Source organism: Passer montanus, unplaced genomic scaffold (assembly GCF_014805655.1).
Source record: "Passer montanus isolate IOZ18808 unplaced genomic scaffold, ASM1480565v1 scaffold39, whole genome shotgun sequence".
Classification (NCBI taxonomy): Eukaryota; Metazoa; Chordata; class Aves; order Passeriformes; family Passeridae; genus Passer; species Passer montanus.
Genome location: NW_024368707.1, coordinates 6169309 through 6181418, shown reverse-complemented (window position 1 = coordinate 6181418; position 12110 = coordinate 6169309). Strand labels below are relative to the sequence as shown.

At 44.3% G+C, this 12110-nt stretch overlaps 1 protein-coding gene across 1 annotated transcript; it reads right to left on the bottom strand.

The window, feature by feature from the left end:
* Positions 1 to 3135: 3135 nt before the first annotated feature.
* TENT5C (terminal nucleotidyltransferase 5C) lies at positions 3136 to 11409 on the bottom strand. The gene is made up of 2 exons (XM_039718140.1): positions 11282 to 11409; positions 3136 to 9044 (listed from the first exon to the last, which is right to left on the bottom strand). Exon 2 carries the CDS (start codon positions 9016 to 9018, stop codon positions 7843 to 7845), a length of 1176 nt encoding a protein of 391 aa, XP_039574074.1. The 5' UTR covers positions 9019 to 9044; positions 11282 to 11409; the 3' UTR covers positions 3136 to 7842.
* Positions 11410 to 12110: the final 701 nt, after the last annotated feature.

Here is a 12110-nt window from a genome sequence, read left to right as displayed (position 1 = left end):
AAGTGCCCACAACCACGTCACAGTCTCTTCAGTATGCAAGAACAATGCAAAACTGTAAGAGCTATGCAACACTGAAGACAGCATGGTAGAAAAACAATGAAGATGAGTTACTCTGTCCATCCACCTTGTGGATAGACATCCATCTGTGGATTTGTCCACAGAATTCAGACAAAATGCTTTTCTAATACCCCCAAGTGCAAAATACCACATCTGGAAACCAGGAGCACAGATGTTGTTGATAGCAGATGGTAGAGGCTGCCTCAGAAAGCAGCAGATGGAATTTGAAATCACTGTGGATAACTGACTCTGCACAAGCACTTGGCATGCCATGGTAACAATGGCAGGCAGAGTTTATGGATACAAACATCAAGAGCTTGATGCTCAAAATCTGAGCATCATTTTTTGGGAGTATCTAGAACACTGGGCTAACAGCTGGTGCTGGGTCACGAGAAACAGGAACAAGGAAGTTACAGAAGAAAACATTTCCAGCTTCTGTACCAAATGTGTACAACATGAAGCTTCAAATGCCCATTTTCTGCAGTTCATCCAAGAACTGAAGAGGTTAGTGGATAGCAGGAAGCATCTGGGACTTCTCAGCCTTGTTGATAAGGATGCAGCAATCCACAGGCTGAAGATGAAGTCCAAAGCCCAGGCAGGAAGCATCTGGGACTTCTCAGCCTTGTTGATAAGGATGCAGCAATCAAGTCCAAAGCCCAATGTGAAAACGCAATTGAAATTTTCAGTAATGACCACAATCAAAGAGTAGAACAGGTTCTCCCAGTACACGATGCATGGCCACTATCTTTAGGGCCAGCTCAGGGCACTAGCTTTCAGGGAGGAACATTCAGATATAGCTTTCAGAGTAAGTTTCTCAGATAAGCAATAGAGAGGGGGTGGGGAAGGGAATTGTTGCAGGTGGACAGTCACTTCTGAAGCAGGAAGGGCACCCACAAAGGGACCAGTCTGTGGGTGTAATTCACATTCCACGTATCTGGCACTCTCAGATTTGCCTTGCTGCATGGAGGCAGTGACTAAATTAGAATTCTCATACTTCGACACTTCTCTTGCAAGGGAGGACAATTCTCCTGTTGCCTGAGGTGCAATCAAGCCTTGGGAGTCTCCTGAAGAATGCAGGAGTTTCTACAGAGGTTTCTCAGTGACAAAAGGTTATTGGCACAGACTAGACCAGCCAGTCCTCTGTCTTGGCCAGGCTTCTCCCAGAGTTTGCACTACTCCATTCCCCAAGCAGTGGGGTGATATGGATTGTCCTCTACTCTACTTACCAGTGACAGAAACAGCCCAGCATTTTGCCTAGCCTATACAACTCATTCCTGCTGGTTAATTAAACCACTTAGCCAAGGGTCAAAGGGCTAACACCAGCAAATGTATAGGATTCCTTAATCCTATACACAAACTACCAGCTTAGGCTACAGCAGCTGCTTTGCACACACTTTTTGCCAAGACTCGCCTTTTTTTCCATCATGATGACTCAACCCTTTCCTAGGAGGAAAATCACTAAGGTTTGGCAGGCTAAATAGTCCCTTGGCTGGGCAGTCTTGCCTATAGGATATGGAACTCGTTGAGATGAAGCAGAACAGATTATAGCTCTGCTACTGCAGCAAAACACAACTGCCATGTTTTATGCCAATATTCAAGTGGTATGTGCTGGATACATAAAAATTTTACTGCTGAAAATAGCAACTGCAGGCATTTAATGTATTGATGAACTAAATATACAAACATGTAATAAGCAATGTTAAATAAGCAGGAATGCACAGATTTTTTTTTTTTCTCTTTCATAGGACCAACTACTCTGTCTCTGTAAGGGCACTTTGAATACTTTGATTTCAAAAATATTAAATATTCCATCACAGAAGGAAGGAGAAAATAACAACAGAATAATGACAATAATGTAGATTACCATGTGTCTAATGCCTCGCAGCCCATGACAATACTGAGCTCATCTTGCACAGCACGATGCAGAGTTCTAGCAGATACACCAGAACAGGATACTTATTTTCACTAACAATACAACTGCAATAGAGCAAAATCATCTTTCTTTAGCACCTCTGAATGTTTACCATTATATAAGCTCTATATGGAACATACAGAGTACTCTGGCAGCACTTGCCTAAGCACAGCTACTTTGTAGCTTCACTATCTGACCCTGCAAAGCTGAGTTTAGTTTTCCAGAAACATAAGGGTGGTACCCAAAATAACTCCAAAGCTTTCATGGTGTGACAAACAGGAGTTAAGGTAAGAGAGTTTTAGGTGACAGCAGATGGTGTGTGCTGCCCAGGTGCATTATTAGTTCTCTATTTAAGTTCATAGGGAAGCAATTTGATCTCAAAAAGGGACTACACAAGGTTCACTATTGCTTCCATGGGATCACATTGCCTCTAAATTCCACAGACCTTTCCACTGCACGTGTTACAAAGTCCTGGAGACTGGAATTTCTCCAGGGTGAGAGATACGTAACTGATGCTGGAGTTTGTCTGAGCTCTGGAGGGGATTAGAAGCAAGCACACTTTTTAAGAGCATTTACTCTTTATTCTGGATCAGGAGCAGCAGGACTACCACACAGCCCTAGCTTGTACTTAGCTTTGACCTGCTCAGCTCCCACTGACCATTGGTTAATAGCAGCATCAGTGTTTAGGACAGCATGAAAGCAAAGGCTTTCAACTCGTAAATAACCTGAAGAACAATTGCTGACTTTGTCTCTCACCCCCTTGGGTCTTGAGTTGAAGTTTGCAGTAGCATATAAAATGGAGTGTGCCACAGAACAGACTGGCAGGCTCTAGCTCAGACCAGACCCCACCTAACAGGTCTAGGTCTGTGTTTCACCATGTCTTAAAGTTGAGACCAGATGATGGTCAGACAAGGAAAAAAAATCGTTCTCTAGAAGCTGTCTCTATAATGAAAGTGAAAGATTAATCATGTCTCACTTAACTGACTAATCTTCAATCAGTCGAGGCAGATATTAAACATGTACCTCAAATAGCATCTAAAGCAAGCATTACTGTGTACCCCACACTACTACTCACCTCACAAGTGCACCTGCACACCCACTGGTCAATAAGCTGTACAGATACTTTGTCAGCATTGTTTAGATACAAAAATAGCTTGAGGCAAGGGTTGTTTAGCATATGTTTATTTGCACAAGGATTTCAGCATCATTAAGGTCCAAACCCCAATTTCCAAGGATGACAAGTGAACACCACAGTGCAGAACAGTAGACAAAGTTACTGTGACCAATCTCACATCTGGGCTCATCACAAATCCAAGTATTTCTAGTACCCTGTTTTGCCAGCTAAAAGCAGAGGGAGGGGGAGAAAGAAAAAAAAAAAAAAATTTCACTTTTTCCAAAGAGATGCGAGACAGGTTTTCCAAGAGCTGACTTCTTTGAATAGTAAAAAATAATTAGAAACACAGGAAAAAAAAGGCCTTCTAAATTTCAATGGGAAGTGCAGTTTTATTCAGAGAGACAAGCCCAATCCAGACATTTAAGTGAGAAAATCCAGAGTGCACCAACCATTCCCCCCAAAGTTTCTACTACAGACCAATGTCCCACTGTATATCTAGCTTCACTGAAAATAAAGAACATTTATGAAATACACTTAACTGTATTCAAGAAACAATTGAGCAAGACTTAGGTGTAAGGGCTAGAAGTTGTATTATTCATTTGGCTCTCCCAGTGCCCAAATTAGACCAAGCTGCTGGTGGCTGCAGTCAACTTACTGCTCATTCCTGTGCCTAACAATTACAGAATCCTGACTGAGCTGAGTGACAGGAATGGAAAACAAGTACCATCAGTACACTGACAGTTTAGGATTAAGGCAATTTGTCCAGGTTCTCTTCTAAGAGGCCTTTTCCCAGCTACTCATATGGTGACAAGCAGACAGCACTAGTAACATCAGTGGTTATTCTAGGAATTGGGAACCCACAAAGCCCAGGCACATACCAAATGCTTAACTCCAGAACTCAAGTCCAAAATATGAATCTTTAGGTTTCAATAAAAAGCTCTAGGTATTTGGACTAGATTTAAATACTACCTACTGCTATGTAGAGGAGATGATTAAGTGAAAGCATGAAGATCTTTTGAAAAATGGTTGTCCAGAAGCAAGCAGTAGTCTTAAACCCCCAGCTCAGTGATTGACTGACCGAGCTGAGGACAAACACAGCAATAATTAAATCCTTAGCCAAGTAAGCACAAACTATGCTTTAGATTACAACTTGTTACAGTGACCATGGATAAGCACAGGACTTTTACCAAAGTGACTAAAACACAGTCTTCTACCAGGTCTCTTTGGTAGCATCTCTGTCAAATAAAAAGTCTATCTAACAGTGGAAGTCACAACAAACTGCAAGTCAAGGGGAACTTGGCAATAAATGTTGTCAACAGGTGCTGAACCTCAGACTGGCTTTGTCCAGCAGTGCTGACAAGCTACACCAAGAAAACAGCTATTTTACACCACAGCTTAGTTAGTAGAAGCTTGATCCTGAGGAATGATGCACTGAGTGTTACTGCAGCTTTGTTTTAATGCCACTGCCCAGAGGGAATGTATCAGGTAACAGTCTGAAGTACAGTAGTCTCTCCCTAAGACCCACATGACACACAAGTGGTTAGAAGAGATTTGCAGAGGCATTATTAGTGCTGAGGAGTGACTGAACCAAGCAGGCATCCTAGACTCAGCCTAGGGTCATCACTTTTACCCAGTGCTCATTCTCAAATTACCCCTTGCAACAAGGGTCACCACAAACCTGAACCCAAACCAGCTAACCCAAGTTAAGCCACTGCCACCGGCACCATCAAGCTGCCAGAACCACTCAAAACAGAAAGGGGTAGGCTGCTTGCAGTGCAGTGATGAAAAGCTACCAAGTACACCAGCTTTAGCTGCCAAGCCTGGATTGTTTTGAAGGCAATGGGACACGCAGTGCCCCAGCAATCCCAGGTACTCCCGGGTCAATGCAGCAGGCAGTGTGCAGCTTCAGGATACAATTTAACCATTCAAGGGTTTAGTATCCAAGAGCCAGGTTACAGAGCATCAGTACTTCCCATGTGCTAGAGCATCTTAACAGCCAAACAGGGAACACAGGAGTCCTGCAAAGCTCAAACCCAGCCACGCAGCTGCTCAGAAAGCAGCAACTCAATGCGGAGCTTCCTCAGAGGCCTCAGCATCAAGTTACATCAGAAAAGCACAATAGTTATGGCAGGAAACTTAACTTCTCCATAGCTCTGTCTCACTAGGAATCCAATCCAGCCTTTTCTCCTTCTCTAGCATTTCCTTTTCCAGGAGATGCACCTGGCCTGATGTCCAGCAGCCAAGGCATTAAAGACTAATAAAACAAGTCTGTGTTTCCAGCTTGTGAGGACCCCTCCCAAGCATCTCACCACTTCTTCCATGCAAGCCAATGCACAAAAACAGTTCCTAAAGATCAGACATAACATCAGAGAGAAGGCAGATACCTGAGTCTGAGCCCTTCTAGGCAACTGTTCACTTCTGCAATGGCTATAGCATAGGCTGGCTTCAAAAACATCTATGCAAGAGATGGCAGCAATTACAAACTCTTAAGTCTTCTTTATAGTGACACTCTATACTAGGCCAAGTATTGCTTTCCATGCAGGAGTTATTCTTGTCTAGGACTGCATTCCAGCAGTAAGCTTGCACTAAGTTTAACACATATGACAACACTGGCATCATGATAGTTTTTAAAAAGTCAAAGTCTTGGATGACAGATGTCTTGTCTGTAAACCACACCAAGTCCAAGCCACAGTTAATGAAAAAGGTGGCTTTGCTTTCAAGTTTAGCTACTTTGGCTGACTAATCAGGAAGCTTTAATGAAAAAAGCTCACAATATAATCCACCAAATTATTTGTCATTTTGCTACCGAAGTTGCTATCAAAACTGTTCAGGAACAGCAGGCCAAAGCCTGCTTAGCTACACACAGTCCACTTGGTAGACTGTGTCCCTCCCTGCCTTCCTAAGCTAAATGAAGTCTGAACAGAGAAGTAGCCTCACTGCTCTGTTGAGACAGTCTTTACAAAGTACTTATGAAAAGTGGAAAGAACTTCTTGGTCTTTTGAGAAGCAGGCATTTTTTACTTTTATTTAAGCACAGCGCTGCTGCTGTTTTCCACGTTGAATAGCAACCAAACATTGGTGTTCCACCTGCTTTCTGCTTTACCTTCTAAGCCTTAATAATTTGTTGGATCAGGCACTTTGGTCTTACAAGCTTGCAGAAACAGTAATAAATAGTTATAGAAGCAATAAAAAAGATTCAGTGAACAAGCATTCTTGAACATTGCACCAGCACATAATAAATAGCTCTAAGATTTGCCTTTCTAGTCTACATCTCTGGTTAAACAAAAACTCAAGATCATTGCTATATGTATTCTACTATTATAATTCAGTGAAGATCATCCGGTTAATAACACCACTACATAAATAATTGAGGAATTTTTAACCTTCCTTATGAAGCCCAGGAGTCTCAAAGCAGCAAGTTCAGCACACATCCTTCAGGAAGATCAGCCCTCTGTACCTCCAAGGGAGTGCATATTCTTCCAGGGACTATTCTGAACTCAGGCCCAGACTTTCAACACATACAGCTTCTGTGGAGAGCTCTGCTTAGCGTTTGTACACCTCTTCAAGTGAGGGTTAAGAGCAGTAAAAAGGAAGAATTTTACCCTAACCATTCAAAATGCTGTCTCATACAGTGATCAGGTGATAGGGATAACCCAGTATGCTCAGTGGAGACAGAAAGGCAAACCTTCAGGACCAGCCTGAAGTTGGACAATAAGAAATTCATTTTAGGAGGCACTTCAGAATTCATACTGTGGCAGGAGTGCATATAATCCTGCAACTTATAGTGACTTGGGATTTTTGTTGGTTTTGCTGCAGACCTGTGAGGAAGAAAATCTGGTCAAACCCCAAAGTAAGAGCTGTGCTACTTTCCAACTGTGCCAAAATTGTCTTGAAAGATAGTCAGAAAAGCTTTAGCTTCATGCTGGACTCAAGAATATTTTTCCAAGTTCACTGTTCAAACTGTGGCTCCAATTCTATTTAAAGCTTCAATTTCTCCTTTCAAGAACTTTTTACATTACCAAGTTTTAGATTATGTTTTAGTGTGTTTTTAGAAATGCCACCTTCCAAGTTTTTGTAGTCAAGAAAAATTTAACCATCTTATGCTTTATGAATAGACTTACTAAACTATCTTCAACTTCCAATAAATTAGTCTTGAACTCAAGGCAGGACCACATCGCCACAGGCACTACAGGAAACAACATTTATGTCCTCTACAAGACAGACAGTATCCATGCTGTTACCAGCTCTACACAGACACCAAGTGAAAGCGACCCAAGCATAACATGAGCCCAGTCTTGGCACAATTAGCTCAAGAGAAATTTGGCCAGAACTTGGACTGAGGAAGAGTAATGAGGTTAGGAAATAGAAAGCAGAGTTTTGCTGCTACTCCAGGAGCAGCTTCTGCTTAAGGCATTTTACAGTCAATTAACCAACCCAGTTTACTGAATACTCCACTTAGATCCCACGTTAACAGCCACTTCCAGAGCTAGTACAAAGTTTCTCAATTGTTCCTCTTAACATCTGGCTGCTGGTTCTCTTCCCCTGATGAAGAGGTAATAAGGCTTTTTGGCATTTGTAGAGATACACTTAAAGATTCATAGCAGGTCACCTGGCTGCATAATCCCACTGCACACCAGGAAATGGACAGTCTGATACAGTCATGTTTCCATTAGAGAACATCCAACTGACACTTATTACTCGTCTATATTTACACTCTTGGCTTTCAGTAGTCTCCAGCCAGGAGCACTCGAGGGAAGCAATCAATTGCAAGGCAACCAAGTGGGGTAGGACTGGCTGTACAGCACAGGGGCACTTGCCAGGTAGTAGTTGCTGAAGTTTGCATCGCTGACATAAGGTGCTGGCTGGTAGTAACAGGTGACATTAGTGGCATTAGGGATGACGTTCTGTTCTGCCAGCACCTTGAGTGCCAGCAGAGAAATCAAATTGAGAGTCTGCCTTCGCTCGTGCCCCATGAGGCAGACGGTGCTCTCATTCACCACCCTGCGCAGAATCATGAGGTAGTCGTACTTGCTCCTCTCTTCTTTGGAGAAGTGGTTCTGGAGGTAGGTCTCCAGCTTGCGCTGCTGATCCAGGATGTCTGGGAAGTCTATGAAGAATCGGGAGCACATGTAGCGCTCCAGCGTTTTGATCTCGTCCTTATCCATGGGCCTGAAGTCTCGTACTAAGAGGTTGCTATACTTCAGCAGCCCACCACCTCGGATCTCTTCAGGATTTTTGGTAGCTATCAGCTTGTTCTGGAGATGATCAAAAGCTGCTTCAAAGTCTCCATACATGCTCTCCCCAATCACAGTTGGATGGAAGTGTTCCGACATGGGTGTTTCTGAGTAGTCATAGTAAAAGAGCAGGGAGTCCAGAATGATCTGGAACGAGTCCACACTGAACTCAAACTGCCGCCGTATGCAGTCTACAAACTTAAGCTCCACGTTTTTTCCATGCCTGTTGGAAAGCGATATCAAGCTCCAACGGTCAGTCTCCGTGTACACTTTGACCAGCTTCTGGATGTAGGCTTCCTTCAGTGTTACGGGACTGATTTTCAGCTTGCTTACTCCTTCTGGCAGGAAATTCAAGAGGGATCTCAAGACCACATCTCGAACTAACTGAAACTCTGCCTCACTTGGAAGAGAAACTTGAAAAATGAGATCCAGGTCTTTGCATCCCAGCCCATTATCCTTGACCAGGACGTGACCAGCTGCAGAACCGTTCAGACGGACGTCGTGGACCACAATGCCGGCTTCGCTCAGCCGGCCCCGAACCGTCTGAACAATGTCCTTCAGAGTGATCTTCAGCGTCGGGAAGTTCCCCCGCCCATGGATGGGAACCACCTCTGTCAGAACCTCGTGCAGACGGCTGACCTGCTCCCAGTTCAGTACACTGCAGGACATGGAATCTGCTCTGCTGCTTCCTTTGCCTGCCATCTTAGGGCTTTTCTTCTCCAAAAAAACTGTACGGAGATAGAATATAAAAAGACAAGTCAGAGCTGCGGTTTATGCTTCCTAGAGCTATTCCTAGGGTCTGTTTTTCTGTCCATTCACACAGACACAAACTAGACAGAAATAACTATGTATTAATGATTATCAGCAATTCTTTCACCTGAAATGAGACAACAGCTTTTCTATTGGTGCAGGCAAAAAAAAAAAAAAAGTTGCCGTTGTTCTTTTTTTTGTTGTTGTTGAGATAGAGTTACTTCAGGAAAGTAGTTTGTGTCAAATGGAAATTACCAACGATGACACAAGCTAAGGCAAAAGTCATCAGCAGCACCAACAGAAGTGAGATGAGCTGCAAATGACATCTGAGAGGCAGGCTTTGAAGTTGTTTCATGATGCGTATAAAGCTCAAACTGCTGTCTCCCACTAACACAACTGTAGAACAGCCTCAGGTGTTAGTTTCAGTGCTTAGACATCCAGTCCACTGATAACTCTTAAATTATGTCAGAGATACAAGATTTCTTCCTACACATAGAATGCTTTCCTTTCTAAATGATCCAGCATCTATCACTCACAGGATACAGGTCAAGTATATTTTTCTCCTGCAAAAAGCTGCAGCTCTTCAACATCCTGGACAGAATTTCAACTGCAAACTCAGGTAACAGCATTCAATGGACACTCCATTCTTTGTAAGCAACACTTTACCCTTCTTCAGAGACGCTGCCTAACCAAACTACCTTTCTGGAAATGTTCATACTTGCCCCAAGTTCTGCTCATTTGCGAAGGGCAAACAAGCTTGTAAGACCTGGGACAAATTCAGATGATGGATATTAAGTTCATGTTACTCTTTCCACACCCAAACTCTCACTAACCAGACTAGTCACAGCCTTGTCTGAACATTAAGTACAAGAGAATGCTCCAATTAGCTGTGACAAGATTCCTTAAGCCACCTGCCTTTTGTAGCATGGAGATACTTACAGATCTTCTACAGTCATGCAACTCAAAACAGTGTTAATACCCTTTTCTTATTTTAAGTCTTCCAGGTTTCTGTGTAGCCAGGTGCTTCCTGACAGCTACAGACTAATTTAGGCCTCACCTTCTTCTGCCCCAAGTACTCCTGAAGACTGCAGCTGCCAAGGTCAGACTAGTCAAACTTAAGCTAATTAACTCTCGCCTACCAAGGAGGAAAAACCAAACCCTATAGTTTCCTAGCATGCAATAGCACAGTTCATGGAACATTTTTAAGCAAGTTCCAAAGAACAGCTATTGTCATCTCAAACCTCCCCTTTTTCAGCTTTTCATTTTTGAGCAACTCATTTGACTTACCACCTCTTTGGATGAAGAGAGCCAAACCTAGAGCAAGAACGCAGTGAGGTTAAAATGCTTCTGGGGAAGTAGCTTCTGCCCTTGAGCAGGAGCTGCTGCACTACAAACTGTGCTGCCATGGATCACATCAGCACCAGCAGGCACGAAACAAACCTCTGATTTGCAAGATGATTAATCTAGGACAAATCAAGAGGTTCTTCAAGCTTGATCTTTAATGCTCCATCACAGCATAAACACAAAAGCATCAAGCCTGCCAGCAGTTGCTCTCAGGCAGTTCAAGCACATTAAAGTACATTTCCTCAGTAAACTCACTGCGTTTCCATTAAATCCTTCAGATCACTAAAGAACACAGGAGTCTTCCCACAACTTCTAACTGAAGCTGCAAGTGCTTTCAGAAACTGCCTCTGAAACTATTCCCTCTCCTTCTTCCCATTTGTAGCCCTCTCTGTAGTTAAGATAACACACGCAGCTCACTGACCCAGTGACCAGAAAGGATTTGGACCAGTGCTTCCAATCCCACCACGCACTTGATTCTGTTTGGTGACCCTCACCTAGGAGAATAATGCACATTGCTGCCCCGAGGGGAGAAAGATAAAGTATTTAATTTCTAGTTCAGTGGAGGGTTTAATTCTCAGGCTATCAACCTCCAAAGCCTCCCACTCCCAAATCACTAGTGTTTGCCTACTCGGCAAGGTTTATGTTAGAGACAACAGATTCCTAGCGACCCCAGTGTATTTGGGATGCTGACAGCCCCCATGCCTCTTGTTTCACTGCCAGCCACTCCCTTCACAAGACTGACACCTGAAGACACTCACTCCTTGGGAAGAGCACTATTACGGAGGCAGGAGGCACTATCGTTAATACCGAGCGTAAAGAGCATTGAAAACAACACTCAAACCAGAAGCAAAAAAGAGCGAGGACTACACACCTTCACCTTGGCCACGACGAGGTGCGCTACCCTGCAGCAGCAACTTTCTCCTACAAGACACATATAATTTGACACAACACCCAAAAGAGTCCAGGGGCCTGCCCCTGCTCCCTCCGCCTTACGCCGCCTCCAACACCCACAGCAGCGACAGCTCCCAGGAGAGCCAGCCCGCCCGCCCCGGGGAGCCCCGCGGCGCTCGGGGCGGGCCCCAGCCCCGGAGCCTCGCCCGCCGCCTCGGGGGCTCGCCCCGCGAGATCCACACGCAGCGCCCAGCTCCCCCCTGGCATAGAAACACAAACTTGGCAAAGGGCCCCGCGGTTCAGGAAGGACATTGCGGGGCTGAAGCGCCTCCAAAGAAGAGCAACAAAGTTGGTGGAGCACAAGTCCCATGATGAACGGCTGAAGGAGCTGAGGAAGGACATTGCGGGGCTGAAGCGCCTCCAAAGAAGAGCAACGAAGTTGGTGAAGGATCTGGAGCACAAGTCCCGTGATGAACGGCTGAAGGAGCTGAGGTTGCGTAGTCTGGAGAAAAGGAGGCTCAGGGGAGACCTTATTGCTCTCCACAACTGCCTGAAAGGAGGATGTAGCCAGGTGGTGATCAGTCTCTTCTTCCAAGTGACAGCAGACGACAGTCTTACGCTGTGGCAGGTTCAGGTTGGACATGAGGAAGAAATTCTTCACTGAAATGGAGATTACACGTTGGAGTGGACTGCCCAGGGAGATGACGGAGTCACCATCTCTGGAGTTGTTTAAATGAAGACTGGATGCGGCACTCAGTGCCATTACCTAGTTGACGTGGTGGTGTTTGGTCATAGGTTGGAGTTGATCA